General features: G+C 36.7%; 1 protein-coding gene across 1 annotated transcript in view; it reads left to right on the top strand.

The window, feature by feature from the left end:
- The window catches only part of LOC120905724 (dnaJ homolog subfamily C member 16), a 54,886-nt gene that overhangs the window by 34,248 nt on the left and 2,584 nt on the right, over positions 1-18,054 (top strand). Inside the window, exons 4-6 of the mRNA XM_040316759.1 lie at positions 5,158-5,332; positions 5,431-5,635; positions 11,369-11,411. Of these exons, the coding sequence (XP_040172693.1) occupies positions 5,158-5,332; positions 5,431-5,635; positions 11,369-11,411 (423 nt within the window). The remainder of the gene's footprint in view (positions 1-5,157; positions 5,333-5,430; positions 5,636-11,368; positions 11,412-18,054) is intronic.

The following is an 18,054-nucleotide window of genomic DNA, read 5'->3' as shown; positions in this document are numbered from 1 at the left end:
ACTCTCCCAAGAAAAAAATTAAAGTGTATTTGATTCAAAGCCAAGTGACGAAATAACCCCCAACCCCCTGCACAACACCTGGTTCTTTCGTTTCCATGCGTTTAACATGGCCTGTCCACTGAAGCTTGGCGAGCTTGATACGACAATGAGTGTGCTTTCACACATAAGATGATGAATGCGTCAGATTTGATAAAAATAAAATAACTACGTCAAAATTGTAATCTATGAGATTCAGTATAGATGCTATTCAAGTGTACATATTCGTTTAAATGGATGAACAAAAAAAAAATCATTGGGTGACGCGTTTGTCACGAGCCGTGGAACTTAGCGATGTGTGTGTCAATCCGAACACTCCCGGGCTGTACCCGTCCATAAGCGACCCTGAGTTTTTGGGGATAGTCCGGAAGGTACAAGTAGGCACAACACCTTCGATAGGTGCAAAACAACGCAAACGATTCCGACCGGAACTCGCCGCTAAAACGGATATGAGTTGCTTATAATTTCTTGTACCTTGTGATCTTACCGATCTTCTCAATCTCGTTGCATTTACGAGTCGGAACCGATTCTAACATGCCATAAGGCCATTACATAAGGTTGGATAAAAGAGAAGGATTAGCAGAAAAGATTTTCTTTTGTTGGTTTCTTATTTCTTAGCTTGAACTATAAAAGCTAGATACCTGTTATAAACCTAAATTTTTGTGTTTTGATTATTTATAAAAAGACAGGTATATTTATGTTTTCTAAAAAATAATATTTTAGCTAAATCGAGTGATAAAACATCTCAAATAACTCAAACAGCGAAAAACATCTTTTTTTGCGAGCTGTTAAACATGGTTTTTCATATTATTTAGTTTTCCACTGTTATATCAACTGGGGTGGAGCAGTAGATATGGCTATCCGACTGAAATGCTTTTTTTTTATATGAAGTTTTCAACTGCATATTCCACTGCTCGACTTTTTAACCACGTTGCTATGGCGGCAAACACCATTCCACTCCACTGCCAAACCGATCGGTTAGCGAAGATTCTGATTGAGAAAACGCAATTGGATACCTTTGGAATTTTGCTAACCGATCGACTAAATTATCCACTCCGTTATCGACTTTCGTTCCCGATCAGGCCCAATGATGGCCCCACAAGATATCGTAAAATTTTATATATTGATGTAGCGCAAACCTTCACTAATACTTGAAATGGATGTATGGAAATCAACTCCTGCATAGAATAGATTAAAACTACGTGCCATTGCTGATATCGGTTCATTTGCCGCATTATTAGTGTTATGCCTATCTACATACAAAAGGGACGATAATCGAGGACTAGAGGGAGGAACGTGTATGTTCTTACTTACTTACTTATCCGGCGCTACAACCGCTTTGCGGTCTTGGCCTGCCTCAGGAGTGTCCGAAACCGCTCACGGTCTCGCGCCTTCGTTTGCCAGTCTGTTATCCCGGCCTTAATGGCGGACGCCTCCACGCCATCTTGCCACCTCAATTTGGGCCTACTACGCCTCCTCTGTCCTTGTGGACGGCCTAAAAAGACTTTACGGGCTGGGTCGACCGTTTCCATGAACGTGTATGTTCACTTTGCTTAATTAACGGGGTGCGTCAATTTCTCCTTTTATCAGTTTGGTCATAAAGATTGTTTTAGCATTTTCACGGCGCTTCTCTAAGGATTCTTCACCTAACAATAAGCATCTTGTTCTATATGGTAGCGTGTCACTATTTAGCCATCTTAGCACTTCAATCGCGAAACGAGTTATTTTCCTTTGAACATTTTCTATACGTTTGTTCCAGCGGTCGGTATGTGGACACCACACAATTGATAAAAAAAGATCTGGCTAGACTGTTAAAAAGTGTTTTGATACACAAAGAATCATTGAACTCTTTCGTCATTTTCCGTACTAAACCTAGGGTCCTATTGGCTCTGCTAACAACGTCTTCTAAGTGTTTTATAAAAGTTAATTTATGATCTAGTAAGATACCAAGATCACGAATTGTATCTACACGGTTAATCGTTTGTCATAATCGACATGTCATGTCGTCTGTGTCATAATTATAATAAATAAGTTGTCGGGTACGAATAAACGAGATAATAGCACACTAACCCATACAAAGGACAAGGAAATTACGATTGCACCAGTCGGAAAAAATTTCACGCGATGCAGTTCGTTATGGTCGAAATGAGTGTTAACTAGACGAAATAGTTTTACATCATCTGCATACATTAAGTAACTACCGACAAGTAAAACAAAAGAGACATCATTTACATATATTAAAAACAAGACCAAGGTTGCTACCCTGAGGATCCCCAGATGTGCTTGTAAAGATATCTGAACCAGCTTTCCCAAACTTTACGTAGCAAGTCCTATTGATCAGATATGATCGAAGCCATGACAATAAGTGTGCTTGAAAGCCTAGCCTGTCGAGTTTCAGTATATCATTGGATACACTGTCGAAGGCAGTTTTTAGATCTATGCAGTCTATTTGGATGTCTTTGTTATTATTACTCGTACATTTCGAGACAAATTCAATTAGATTTATGGATGTCGAGCGGTTTGGCATAAAACCATGCTGCGCAATTGCAATATAGTTTTTTAAAGGTCCTATCAATGCATTGTATACAATTATTTCAATCAATTTGGCACATGCTGAAAGAGAGGTCACTCCTCTTTAATTATTTGCCTCATTTTTATCACCTTTCTTGAATATAGGGATTCACGAAGATGTTTTCCACAAGCTAGGAACAGTGTGTTGTTCAAAGGACAGCCGACATAGATGTACTAGATGCGAGACGAGATTATTACAACCTTTTAGTACCACAGATGGAATACCATCAAAAAAATGACCCTGGAGCCTGGAAAAAATGACAGTTTTAGTTTTCATAATATAGCTGACATAGATTATTCGTCAAACATCGACAATATTGTGGGGAGTATTTTTTTAAGCTTCATGAATCTGAGTTGCATTAAATATTTGACTATCATAAACGCCATGAAAGCGAGATGCAAATGTTTTTGCTATGTCGTGTTCACAACTGGCTATTTCACCTTTATATCTGATTTTATTTGGTAGTTGATTTTTAGCTTTCCTACTCTTGGCATCGCCCAAAATCTCATTATTGTCGTTTATTTATTATCGTTTTTTCATCAGTTGTTTCCTCATATAAAAGATCCAGAAATATAAAGAATGCATATGTAAATAGCTTTAGATCCATAGTAGTCAAATTAGATCCACAAACGAGCGCACGATTGAAAAATTGTTTGCACAAATTTGATAGAAATCATGCCAAAAATAGTTCTCAAGGTGTGACAACACCATCAGATTGGATATTATATTGTTGAATAATTCGCTAGTAACTTTTATCCAGTATTTATGACAAGTGTTCACCTTTCCCGTAATGCCCGTCGAATATAGATAAAGATTTTTGAAAACGCTTAATGATATAATAATTTGGAATTGAAGTATCGATAACCGGCACTCAAAGTAAAGTGAACCGAGAAAACCACAAAAAATCCAGGAAAACTGGGAAAAACCGGGAATTTAAAATTCTAATTCCTTTTGGCCACCTTGCTATTGGCATCCAAATAATTTACCCTTTGTAGTCCTACTACTGGACAAACATTTATTATCAACCTGAAATATAATGCTTTATACTGCATAACGAGAACAATTTAATAAAACTACAGTAATATGATAATTGTTCCGGCTACCTTTTATCTGTTTGTCCGTATAACCGTGTTGTTTAGAAATTACATTTCAATGATGAGATAGTATGCTGACGAGGATATAAAATAATCGGTATCAGAGCCTCCTGTACCACTTCTGGACTAGGCTTTCAGTGAAAAATTGATTATTCTTGGGTCGCAAATAACTGAGAAGTGGGAAATTTTGGAAACATTAATAATGTTATTAGTTCACGTAGCGTATAATGAAAAGTGGAAAATTAAACTGAAGTGTGTTTGTTAATCTGCTTTAGATTGTTAATCTGTTACTGTGTGATAATTTGTAAATCTGATTTTGTTTGATAATCTGTTTTGTTAATATGTTCAAAATTTAGTCCGATGGTCCGGCTATTCGAAGTGATGGTGAACAAAATACCTCTCTCGCTGCGGATGGCAGACCTCATCGTCGTTTCACAGTTGTCCGTCCCCCGGTACGGATCCCTGCTCGTAGCGCCTTATTGTTTTCGCCGCTCAGTGGTGCTAACCTTTCGCCTCAACAATTATCCATAGCAGGATAGTCAGATCTACGTATGGTGGCATGGTTCATTGCATGTTGTTAAGTCGTACGATCGGAGCACATTACAAATTATAATAAAGAAAAACACTGAAATTTATCGAAAATTTCAAATAAATTCATTAAACAAACATGAAGTTGATTCTTCTTCTTTGGTTCAACAACCGATGTCGGTCAGGGCCTGCCTGTACCCACTTGTGGGCTTGGCTTTCAGTGACTAATTGATTCCCCCCCATAGCAGTATAGTAAGTCCTACGTATGGCGGCGCGGTCTATTTGGAGATTGAACCCACGACGGGCATGTTTTTAAATCGTACGAGTTGACGACTGTACTACGAGACCGGCACACGAAGTTAATAGTCAAAACTAATTATCCGGGCTAAGTTGAGTCCTGTTGAGCCTAGATAAACGGCGTTCCACTGTATACCCATTACTGGTATTCAAAATCGGACACTTTTACGAAATGCACATCGAAGTCTGGCCGCTCTTCCTACTTTGCGATCCATAAATCAACGTCATAGAATTTAAATCGTCATGCAAACTGTTCAGTAGGCTTCATTTATTACCTTTCTTTATTACGCGGGAATGTGAAATAAGAATCAAAAATAAACTTTTCTATGGGAATAACGGGGAAAACATAATGACATAATGATAATTCTTGATGGTAGAAAGAGCGACCGAATTGGAACTGTCCGATTTTGAATACCGACCACTGTAGGTAAATGTATGTATATTGACCTCGTAGTGAACATTGTCCATTAATGCAAGACTAGCTATCCATTGAAACATGATAAAAGATCTTTCGACAGTTGTCAATTTCTTTTACGTTATAACCTGCATGTTTATCCGATATATTTTGAACTCATGTGCTTGTATTTAAGTAACATTGTATATATTGATTTCTAAACCTTTCATTGATAGGAAAACGTATCAGTTATATACCAGAGCTGCGATTACATGAATTACGCGCTGAAAAATACAATGGACTGGTTCGTCTCCTAAAGCCGGGGTGTCGCACTATAGTATTACTTACAGATTTACAATCGCGATCGAAATTGATTCCTTCATTTCATAAAGCAGTGTGGCCATATCGGAAGTGAGTTTCTTTTTTTCTTGATCAATAATCTTTATGAATAATTGTTTTTTTTTTATAATACATTTATATTGTTATATTACATTTTATTTATAATACAGGAACAAAACATTAATGTTTGCACACATGTTGATTGAAAAAGGGATTGGATGGTATGCAGAATTATTGCGTTTGTCGTTATCTGAATGTCGCGAAATGAATATTAATCCTCGCAACTGTATTGGAACAGTTGTAGCTTTAAATGGACATCGAAAATATTTTTGCATGTATCATGCTAAACATCCGGAATCAAATCGAGGAGCAAAGGTAAGAAAATATTAAATATAATTAAACTTATAAACTTAAATATTAAATATACTAAGTTTGATACAACGAGTTTTGAAAAGCTTAACATACATTTCGTTGGTACTAGTTTTAAGCTGCATATAACTAAACTGCAACTTAAAACTCATATACAGTAGGTGACCGCTAACTGGATGTGTTTTAACTGGAGTGCTTTTTAACTGGAGGTTCGCTAACTGGAGTGATTCTCAGTTAACGAACAATTAAACGTCAAAACATGAAACATCCGGAATCTCATGAAGAGAAATTTGTCGCAAATGTGCATTTTTCAAACAAATTTAGGGTCTCTTGCCTACGTTTGCTATTAATTTATGTTATTACACGAATTACTATACTTTATATCAACATAAATGAAAAAAAAGTTTGGTATGTTTATTCCAGTCAACGCCAATCAAAACAATCAATCCATAGAAACGTCACTCCAGTTAGCGAACATTGTTCGTTAACTGGAGCTTGTTTACCTCTCAGTTAGCGGTCACCTACTGTATTTCAGTTTTGAGTATCTGTCACACTCGAACCTAACTTCGGAGTAACTGGTTGTCGATACAAGGGTTAAGCTGATTAAATACTGTTTTATTTCTATAATTTTTCCCTTTTATACCTTTTATACAGTCTTTCCACGAGTTACGCGAATAATGCGTTCCGGAAACATTCGTGTTTCTAGGATTTTCGCGTAAGTCGAATGTCATGTTTTATTCACTGTTTTACCAAAATATACTTGATTAATAATGATTTTTGATTGAATTAAGTTTATTTGTGTAATTTATTACTTATTTAATGCTATTCGTGCAGAAATTTTCGGTTATTCCTGTTCGGTCTGCCATATTAGTGATTAAATTTTTTAAGAGAAATACCACATTATTTTTCATTTCACAATTGATGGAGATAATTGTACTGATTTGACATATGTTCTGTCAACAATAAAAAAATAGCATAACTCTAAATCGCGTAACTCGGGGAAAGATTGTAAATTCATTTTTGTTGTTCTTACTTCCTAAAAACGCTGCGTCGTCAACATGCCACCGATCAGACACGTGATTGCGGCATTGGGTGGGATCGCGAAAATTAGTCGTCAAAACAAACGACGGTTAAAAGAGATTACTTCTGCTCGATTTCACTGTTGTTAGGTGTGTTGTCGTCAAATTAACGACCATAGTAGCCATTGCGCAGTTTGTTTGTATGTTAAATGGAAGTGTGTTTCTTCTTCTTTTTGTGGCACAACAACCGCTGCCGGCCAAGGCCTGCCTATACCCACTAGTGAAGTGAGCTTGGCTTTCAGTGACTTATTGTTACCATAGCAGGATAGTCAGTCCTACGTATGGGGGCACAGTCTATTCGGGGCTTGAACCCATGACGGGCATGTTTTAAAGTCGTACGAGTTGACGACTGTACCACCAGACCGCGCCCGGAAGTGTGTTTACTTGATGCAAATAAGTTTTATCAATAAAAAAAGTTCAGTTAGTTTCATGATAATGGATTTAAATGCGGTGCTTTTTGTGCGGAGATATTTCGGATGAAAATGAATCTAATAGATCATGCCAGTTTTCGTCGATATTTGCGTTGCAAATTGGATCCACTACAAACTTTCGAACAAGTGTATATTAAATCATGTTTTGGTTGGAAGAAGTGCAAGTATAATTTTTGTATACATTCCATTGCTTTTCAGGTCCATTAAAAACTTTCGGGTTTCAAAAACCTTGTTCATTAAAATTCTTAACAAAATAGAACTATTTCTACGGCCTAAGCACAAAAGAGGATTACCTGCGAAGCTTCAATTGGCTTCCACACTAGAATTCTTAGCTCAGGGATCTTTCCAGTAAGGCGTGGGCAATGATTTTACTGTTTCAATGGCTTAGTCAACGTTTTCGGAAGTATTCGATAAAAAGTTGGAAGTCATGAAACGTGAATTAGCATACGTCGTATGTTTGGAAATGTCGCAGCAGGAAAAATCAGCAGCTAACCAGTATTTCAATGAAAAACTTCCGAATGTATCTGGTGTTGTTATGGTGATATGTGATCATAGAAAGATGATTAGACTGTCTCAATCACAACTTCATTTTGCCGCACTAATGTTGAAGCAATTTCGTTGTTTTTTTTCGGTGGTGTTTTGATGAGAAACTGGTTGCACATTTACAGCTGGTCTTTTTTCTCTTTGTACTGCTTCCTTCTCTTTTTCAGCTAGATTATCTTGCTGAATATTGTCCTTCGGGATGGTTCGTAGCGGTTTTGGTTTGCTTAACATGCCTAAACACACACCACCTACTTCTCCAGATGCACACTTGTCGAAATTAGTTATTGCCGTGATCCGTTCTTCAATGACATTCAAATTGGCAATTCTTCCTACCGTTTTGTTCAATTCTTTTTTATTGGAGCCAAGTTTTCTTCCAAGATTTGACGTTGTATTATTTTAGTTCACACCTATTGAAGTTGAAAGTTATTAAAATATTGTTTTCATAGCAACACTACCGAAGTTGTGCGTTCGGAGTAAATAAAAAGTTTTTCTTTCGAATATTACTCACCCTTTTCGATACTTGTGCCTCTTTAAAGTGAGGACCCAGATAATTTAGTTCGGAAGCAACTTCCTTCCAAAAACTGGGCCGATTACTTTTCCGGTTGCAATATCCGAATTTTTCTTCATTATTTCTACCAGCTTTAAATGCTGGATTTTTTTTTGTTACGGGAAGCTACAAATTCGTCTTTTTTTATATCATAAGAAAAAGTAAGTATAAATTTTTAATTCGTTATGTCATATTTTACAATAATACTTCCTCATCACTTGATTCGCTTTCATCCATTTTGGTGGTAACAACAGCACTTGCAAAAACGTCGAACTTAATAATCCACAATCTATCTACAATCTATGTAAAGCGTAACTGCATGTAACTGCATGCTGCAATGCTAAATAGATGAAGACATGTTAATTTCTGAAAAGTAGGATTTTTGTTAGACTGAACATCAGGGCACATTCTACCCACTGCAAATAAGGTGTATAATTGGAACTCGATTGATTATGCTTCGCTGTTTGAACATCAAAAATGTGCGTTCAGATGACACGTATTTCCATAAAAAAAAATTGTTGAGGAATTTTCAAAACCCGGTTATTCAACCCAAGCGCCAGATTTTTAATTAAACTTTGAGACTAATGTCAAGCATCAATTGAATGCATATCAACTGAAAAGAGCTGAGCTATTGAATTTCGGCTTATTTTAAAGCATTATCAAAATCTACCATACCCCTCCAATCCACTATTGTACAAGGGGTTCCCTGTCTTTATTTTATCTTGAAGAGACGGGTTGAGCGTATTACTTAGGGCTTACTATTTTTTGGATTGAACAAAAACGTCAATCTGTTTACATAATTGATCAAAATACATGAGCCAATCCATCAAAATCAGTGCCGGTCTCGTAGCACAGTCGTCAACTCGTACGAGGTCACGAAGTCACTGAAAGCCAAGCCCACAAGTGGTACAGGCAGGCCTTGGCCGACAACGGTTGTTGAGTCAAGAGAAGAAAAAGACATGAGTCAAACAGGGTTTTCTAGGAGATGTTCTTCAATCTTTTTATAACCAGGGATTCTTGGACGGTCAGTAAGGAACAGAGAATACGAATGACCAAGGTGACGTTACGTAGAGTCGAAAAGAGAGATTTTGTTTTTATCCTCTGCTAAGGTCTAGAAACCATAACTAAAATAAACAAATTATATATTCATACAATTCCACTACTCATCACTTGAGTCCTGCCCTAGTTTTTACACTCCGTCAAATGTATTATACGTACGATATTGGTCTTTAGCCTGCTACAGGATTATCCTAAACTTCTTACGGTCGAACGCCGTTAGTACCAGCACTCACTATACTAGTAAAGTACACTCTCAGCTACCACCGGTGCGGCAAATGTTCGAGCAAAAATGTACCTATTGGAAACGAATACGTTGAGTTAGTGAATAAGTCAGTCCTAATCCTAAATAGAAGCTACACCAATCGTACAGCAAATCGGAATGATCTTCAATTTTAACTCAAAATATTTTAGAAGGATAAGTTCTCCAGGGACGACGCGTGAAGCTAGAGCAGGATAAACGAATGCAGCATGATTCACCGTGTAGAAAATTCGGTGGCTAGAAAAACATAACACTTCTAATCGAAAAATTCGACCAAAACCTAGCAACACTTTTGTGTATCTCCGTACTAAATCGTTCTACGTTTAATTGAAAAAAAAAATCGAAAGCTACCGAATTATTGAGATTCTTGCGCATGAATTGATTACGCAGCAAGGGTGTAATCATAAATAAAAAAAAGTGACTATGTTGATAGCCTCTTAAAATAATAAAAGGTTTCGTTACATTTAAACTAAGATATCGTAAACTTACAGCCTATAGATAGTGAATTCCCACATACGTAGGTCTGACTATTCTGCTGTAAGCAATCAATAAGTTACTTAAAGCCAAGTCCCTTACAGAAAGAAAGTAGGCACTAAAAATAACGAAGTGTCGACCATCTCAAGCAGGCGCTTCGCTAAAAATGAACGAAAAGCCTGAATTCGTACCAAAATGGATCGTTTGAACAAACATAAATGGAGACTAAAACTTGAATATCTTTCCAACATATCTTGCTTTCACTTAATAACATTTTTTTTTTTATTCTGGAGTAACGGTCCAAAAAGGCCGTATTGCTTAACTTAATAACATTAAAAATTCAATAAAAAAGAGGTTTTGCTTAGGTGCAGTTTTCTATCTCACCTTGTATTGCTTGCGAAGTGCATGCAAATTTAAAAAAAATAAAAGAAAGAAGATTGGTACACACAATGTGAAATCGGTGCTCGATACGCAAGAACCACAAAACGCCAGCCACACCACACCCCACCCCAATGAACATCGTTACACATGTACACGCAGCCCCGGTACCGCTCAAGATCGAAGCGTGATCGATTGTAGTTCCTGGAACCGCCGGTTCCACAGGTGTCGCCGGGAGCAACAATAAACCACCGGGAGCGCGAGGAGAGTTGCAGACAAACGGGAATGGGAGTGGGAGGAAAGGAAATGAATTTGGGTTAGTATCAGGCAGAAAATTGGAGCAAAATTTTGATAAAAGCGACTCAAGCTGGAGCTAACTCAGATTCAAACATATTTTTTTAACAAAGGCAGAAGTAAAACATCTACCTTCAACACCTCACTGGCTAAGAGAGACGCAATAATCTTCATGAACGGATAGAGATAATAAGAGAAGTATATGGGAAAAGGAATGGTTTAAAAATCAAGAACAACTTCCTTCGCCTAGTGAAAACAGCAACTTCACCATGGCCATCAATTGTAAAACATCGAGGTGTTGAATTGATATACGAACGGTGTTCGAAAATACTGTGATTATGCACCGGAAAAATAGTGAAAATAAACCGGAAAATAGCTGATAAACAGCGCGATTTTCAAGAAAATATACTGAGCGATATGCGAAAGCGATTTTTACGTTAAACGTCAAACGTCAATGTGTTAAGATTCAATCGACAATCGTCCCAAAGAGTTAAGAGCTTCTTTGGGAGATGGTGGCCGGTAGTCTGCTACCTTAACAGTTTAAAAGGCAGAGTTACTTTACAATTCAACTATATTTACTCCAGACTCCTCAATTTCCCACCTCAACATCCCATCCCTACTAATCCATGTTTCCTTTATTTTTATTCTTTATTTTATTTTTTTACCTTACTGTAGAAAGGACAATTGGGGCGGTCCCGTGGTACAGTCGTCATTTCGAACGACTCAATGACATGTCCGTCATGGGTTCAAGCCCAAAATAGACTGTCTCCCCGTAGCAAGGCATGTCCGCGTAGGACGTTACGCCAAATAGAGGAAGAAGAAGTAGAAAGGACAAAAAAATATAAATAATTCAAAGTTTAAAAAAGATCCAGTGTACGAGTCCAGTGACGAAAGAGTATAAGAGTCCTTATATCAATAAGGACCAAAGTCACAATAAATCTTTTGACAGACAGACTGTTTGCAGAATTCCCCCGTTGCAGCCGTAAAAGCCGGATCTTTCGCCCGGCTTATCCCTCTGCCGCAATGACCACGTACTTTCATTACACAAAATAGAATATAAAAAAAGGTTGGTAAGGCATACGATAGATTAGATCGAGCCCTGATATAGGTAATAGTGGAATAAATTGAGTGTTGGCTAAGCGGCGTGTTGCGACCCTAAGAGGGTGCATGAATGTAGGCATATATGAAATATCGAGCGGCAAGGTTTTTATGCGGGAAGGAACTTAACAGTATTTAAGTTATTTATGATAATGTGAAATGTTCTCTGGCCTTTTACAAAGGATGGCCGTTTCTAAGTGACATAAAAATCCATTATTTTATGAAAGGTATTAACAATTTTTTCAAAATCCTTAGGTTTTTATAACGATACTCATATTTTTGTTAACGTTCTAAATGACCACATAACAACGCAATTATTATTTTTTTTTTACATAATTGTTATCAAATGATATTGTTTTTTCAAATTCATTGCCTTTTGTCCATATTTACGTATTTTTAAGTGTTTTTATCCTAATGCCATTATAGGTACACCAAACAGGCATGTTCCTATAGTGGTCTTAGTTCTAAAATCAATAAAAACAGGTAATTTTAGGTTTTTTTGACGACATTTTAGACATATCGTACTGTTTTCATAAAAATAACCAAAAAAAAAGAGGTTTCTGAAAGTAATTTACCAAACAAAGGCCAAAATTCGCTTATCTGGCTGAGTGAAAAATCGACTTCAAATCAAGCAATCTCTTCTAGGTGTGCAAATTACGCAAGAAATCAATATTATGGCAGTAATCCTTGCTATTCATACGAAAACACCTTCTAAACTAAATTTCAGTGATATTATACACTGTGTTGGAGGTATCTTTGTTTACCAACACTATAAGCACACTATATGACGACTATAAGAACCATACCACCATGATAGGTAAAACGAGGCAGTAACAAAAATGTGTATTTTTTCGTAAATTTGATGTGTTTCATGGTAAAAATGATGGTGATTGTACAGATAATACATGTTCCAATTGTTATGTGTTAAAATATTCCGAAATTGTCCTTCCTGACACTTTAAATCCATTAAAACACATCTTTACCACTACAAATTGCATCACTATTGGTACATTTACCCTAGTTCTTCTTCTTCTTCATTAGCACCAACCGTTGTCGGTCAAGGCCTGCCTGTACCCACTAGTGAAGTGAGCTTGGCTTTCAGTGACTTATTGTTACCATAGCAGGGAAGCCAGTCCTACGTATGGGGGCACGGTCTATACGGGTCTTGAACCCATGACGGGCATGTTTTTAAGTCGTGCAAGTTGACGACTGTACCCTACCCTAGTTCTTACAGACAATTAAATTTAAAATGGCTTTTCGGTCCTTCGTGTTAATTTGGCAATCTTTATTTTAAGAAATAAAATTCAATTGCTTGCTACAAAATTCAAATCAATTAAATCAAGCTTACTTGCAAAATTCAAGAAATGAAACATAAAAATATAGAAAAAAAACTTGTTCAGATTAACAACACCTCAATCACTGTCGATACGATTAACTGTCGCTAGGCTATAAGCGATCGTCAGTTAAACAACTAGTAAAATTTGTTCGTAGTACTAGTAAAACTAGTAAAATGGCCGATCTCGTAGTACAGTCATTTTATTATGCAATTGACAGCGATTTGCGAGGGCGCGCGAGGGCTCGCACGCCATACAAGTTCACCGCCCCAGAGCCCTCGCATTAAAAAGCTTGCGAGCCTTGATAGTTTTTTCCCCCTAGTTTAAGCAGTTATAATTATAGCACCCGAAGAGCAGGTATAACAGTGCAAATTATAGCATACTAAACACCTGAATTTTGTTATTTTATTTTAAAAAATCCACAAAAATTTAGTATAGTTTAATAATTTAACTAAACACCTGAATTTTGTTATTTTATTTTAAAAAATCCACAAAAATTTAATATAGTATGTGATCTTTCGACAAATACTACCGCAAAAAAAAAGATCCATGCATAAAAATTAAAGATTATTTCAAATTCCTTAAGATTTCGAGCAGATGATATCATTCGTAACCCTCGCAATGTTTGACGGGATTGTCATTCTTATCGCTCTTTTGCTATGCGCTACGTGCTCACTCGAAAAACTGTGGCGTCAGGCCAACGGTCAAAGTGTTAACAGCCTGCCTCTAGCCAAAACGCTCCTACCAGCTGATTGTTCAAATTTTTTCGCATCGATGTATTTCATCCTTCTGAGAGAAAAAAACTATGGGTTTATCGAAAACGGAATGGATACTTACCAAATTGCTTTGTTTTTTCATTCGATGGTGTTATTTAAAATTTTAAAATATTCAAAACATAAACAGCATGGTTATTAACTACATTTCTCTGCATTATCTATTTAATATTACCAGAACAACAATATTAAATAGAAATAATCGGAATAAATGCTAATATCACGTCGATGTTGTTTTGTATTTGGTATTGTTTGCGCTCATTGGCGAATCCTTGGCATTCTGTTAATATGTGAGTTGCTCTGATTGTTACTCCGCATTAGGTGCATAGAGGTGGGCTTGTTTTTTCTAATATATAGCTATATAGGGTTAACCAGTGCTGCAAACTGTCACTATCAATGTCATAAAAAATCTGACTGAAACAAAATCCATATCAACGTCACGTACTCAATTGTGATAATCAGAGGTGATACTCAGAACGGTTGGTGTGACTAATACATACTCATGACATGTTTGCGACTATCGATTGGTCAGTCACTATTTCACGACTTTTTTTGCTGTGATCAGTTTTGCAAAATGTCACTGACATAGTCATGACAAATTCCGGCTGAAACAAAATCATCTCAGCATCACGAGCTCTACTTTAATGATCAGAGGCGAGCAGCAAACAGTTAGTCCACATCCACCATCACATGCTTGGTGACATTGTGTGCAACCAACTCTTGGTCAGTCACTTGGCCGCGACATTTTCAGTCGGTGATCATCGCGATGGTCACGGGAGATATGCGGTGCGTGCGAGGGATCAAAATGAGCATGTTTTCTCGCTCTGTTTGACCCGACAAATCAAAAGAGGTAGAGGGAGAAAGCATGCTCATTTTAGTGTCGATTATCTGATTCAAACAGAAATGTGTCAAACAAAACCGCGCTACACGAACTGAAACGAAATCGGTAATATACAAGACTTCTTTCGTTGACTCGAGACATTGCTACCAAATTGATCTGAAATGGATTTGTTTGTCAAAACAAACTGCAACGCGTAACGCATGAAGTCTCGTACCAATTTATAATTATTTCTACGTGTGGCATATTATTGTTATTTTAATGTGTTTGACAATGTCATGAAAAGTAGCGCTTGTGGTATGATTTTCTAATTTCTGTGTATTTTGTTATTCCCACCCTTTTTCCAGTGAATAATTACAAAAAAATCCCTTTTGAATGTAATTACATGCAATTCGTCTGATTCAAATAATTGCATTTAGTAGTTAAACCGTAAAACAATACGCTTTCCGTAGCTTTAACCTGACGGAAAGCTGTTGGACAAAAAACGTTCTCCGTTTGAGTCAGGTAATGCAAATAACATTCGTTCATTTCGATGCATCAAACCAGTGACGAATCGAGTGCTCTAACACGGATCATAATAGAAAATGAGCATTTTTGATACTTTTTCTCAAGCAGTTGAGTCACATAATCGGCACTTTTGTTGATAGAGCCCGCGCGCCAAGTATATTCCAAGAATGTCGCGACTATCGCTGATAACAATGTCGTAACCAAGTGAGTGACCAAAAGTTGGGTACTAAACTAAATGTCACCAAGCATGTGATTGATTTTCCAACTGTTTGAGTATCGTCGCTAATCATCTCAGCTGTGTATGTGATCTGATTTGAGCTTCGTTTCAGTCATGGGTGTTGATGACTGAAACAGTGGCATTTGGCAGCACTGCTCACAGCCAGAAAAAAATCGTGATTATGCGTGCACTGGCATTAAGCTAAGCTTGTCAGTCAGAGTATCGCGTTGGACTCAAGAATTCACATGTCGTGTTCAGCATGTCATGACGCACTTTTATTGACTATCAGCAATGAGCATCAAGCTACCACGGATATGTTCATTGTTTTCGTTGGTGAAACTCTTGTGATACTCATGAGATTTTGCAGCACTGCACTTGGCCTAAGGTTTAAAACCAGGATCGACGGCAGTTGTCAAATGCGACGAGTGTTGCTGGTATATCGAAATAATGGGGTAACTGTACCAGTTTTCGGCAGTGTACCTATTTTCGGCAGGGTAGCTAAAAAGTGAAATTTTGCTCAAATGCGGTAATTTTTTTTACATAACAGAATTTTGTAATTAAAGTGTACTTATTTGTTATTCACATACGAAGTTTCACACCATTTCATTGCGTATTTTTCCAAACATCAAATAAATTGTGCTTTTTTCGGAAGATTTGCTGTCAGCCAATAGTTCGGCAGGTATTATGATTTTAAGAGAACCAGACAGGAAAAACAATGAAAAAGTGGTGTACATTAAACATTATATGCTTATTTAATTTATTCTAACTTTTTCGGAATTTTAAAATCACGATTAACAAGTTATTTTTCACTTTAAATGCTGCCGAAAATAGGTACACAGTAAACGTTCATTTTTGACAGCTCAATGTTGTGGGTTCCTGCCGAAACTCGGAACAATAACACACCTTGGATTTGGCTGAATACTCTTTTAAATCTTGATCAGAACACTAAAATGCGTACGTCAACACATAATAAGACCTTTCTTGTATCAAATATCACCAATTTCACGAAAAATAATGCAATATATTAAGATAAAAATAAATATTTGTAAGCCAGTTCACGCCGTACGCTATAACCACCAAACTGTCAATTTTCTTTAATGGCTGCTCTGTTTAAATGTCGCATCAAAAAGGCTGTCACAGTGGGTCAAAATAAGCAACATAAGATTAATAATTAAAGTGCTATTACCATCAATCTTAGCAAAGTAAGAGTGTGAAAATGCTTTAAATATTTTTTACCTTGCAAACTGTCACCCGCTGCGGGTGTCAAATTCCATACATTTTCAGAAAACGTTCGCACGCCCGCATCAGCGATTACCGCTGCCTCTGAATCAAACAATTTTTTTTTTCCGCACGCACGCCCGCACGTCCGCAGTAGCGATTACCGCTACCTGAACTGAACCATGTTTTCCTCTCAGTCAGCGGCCACGTATTGTATTATTAAATTCTCTTTGCTGCAACTACACATAGAACTCTTTTGTATAACTTTTCAATGCGCTAATTAATTGGAGTAATCCTATGCATTTACCTCATTACTTGTTTATTGAAAGTTTTATTTTTTATTCTTGTTTTCCTCTTCACAGCGTATGATTAAAATAACTCGTCATCTCAGTTCCATGCCAACTGATCCTGAGGCTGGTGCATTCCTAGGTATGGACAGCTCAGATTCCGAAACATCCGTTTCAGACGTATTCGAACCAAGGATTCTTCTAGAAGAAAATTTACTCGATGGTTTACCTAATTGGCTGGATCGGTTGTTCGAAGGGACCACTCATCGATATTACATAAATTATTGGCCGGATTTTACTTCAAAATGAAACTCAATCCTTTGATAAAAGAATCGTAATGATGTATTAAAAACCAAAAAAATAACTTTTTTCATTTTTTGTATGTAAACTCAAACCTTAAACACGTCATCTTTTTATTAAATTGGTTCAAAATATGTTATGGTATCGATGTTCTCATAGTTTTCGATTTCTTTTACTTTTCTTTTCTTGCTAATATACCGTTATTATATCGCCATTTCGCTTAACGATAGCTATACATATGTAAGAGTTTGACAAAATTGTGTTGTCAGTTCTTGCTACGGTCCATATGAGGCTTGAACCCACGACAGACACTTTGTTTGATGACTTTTCCGCGGGATTCATATTATTGTTGATTAATAATTTGTGTAATTGAGTTTAAAATTGTTTATTTTGTAAGGAGTTTTTGAGTTTTCTTTATGTGTTCTTCAAATTCGTTCTACGATATATTGCCCATTTCGTTGTTTTGTTATGTCAGCAGTCTTACTACAAATAAATAGGAAACAGGCAATAAACAGTGATTCCAATATAAAATACATACGAATATATAAAAAAGACTTTGAACAACAGTAAAAACAATCAGCATACCTGATTTTATTTAAGTATTTTTTCCTATTCTCTTATTTAATGATGGATTATCTTTACAAAGGTATGTTTCAGATTTGTAATTTATGAAATGACGGGAATCGTTAATAGAATTTAAAACATACCATTATTACGATTTTGGCCGTTTTTTGTCACTAGTTAAATATTCATACTGATATATGTTCTTAAATTAAATTATTGCAACTC

The sequence above is a fragment of the Anopheles arabiensis genome, chromosome X, assembly GCF_016920715.1.
Source record: "Anopheles arabiensis isolate DONGOLA chromosome X, AaraD3, whole genome shotgun sequence".
Classification (NCBI taxonomy): Eukaryota; Metazoa; Arthropoda; class Insecta; order Diptera; family Culicidae; genus Anopheles; species Anopheles arabiensis.
Note: the sequence above shows the minus strand (reverse complement) of the source record. Positions and strands in the feature narration are given on the sequence as shown.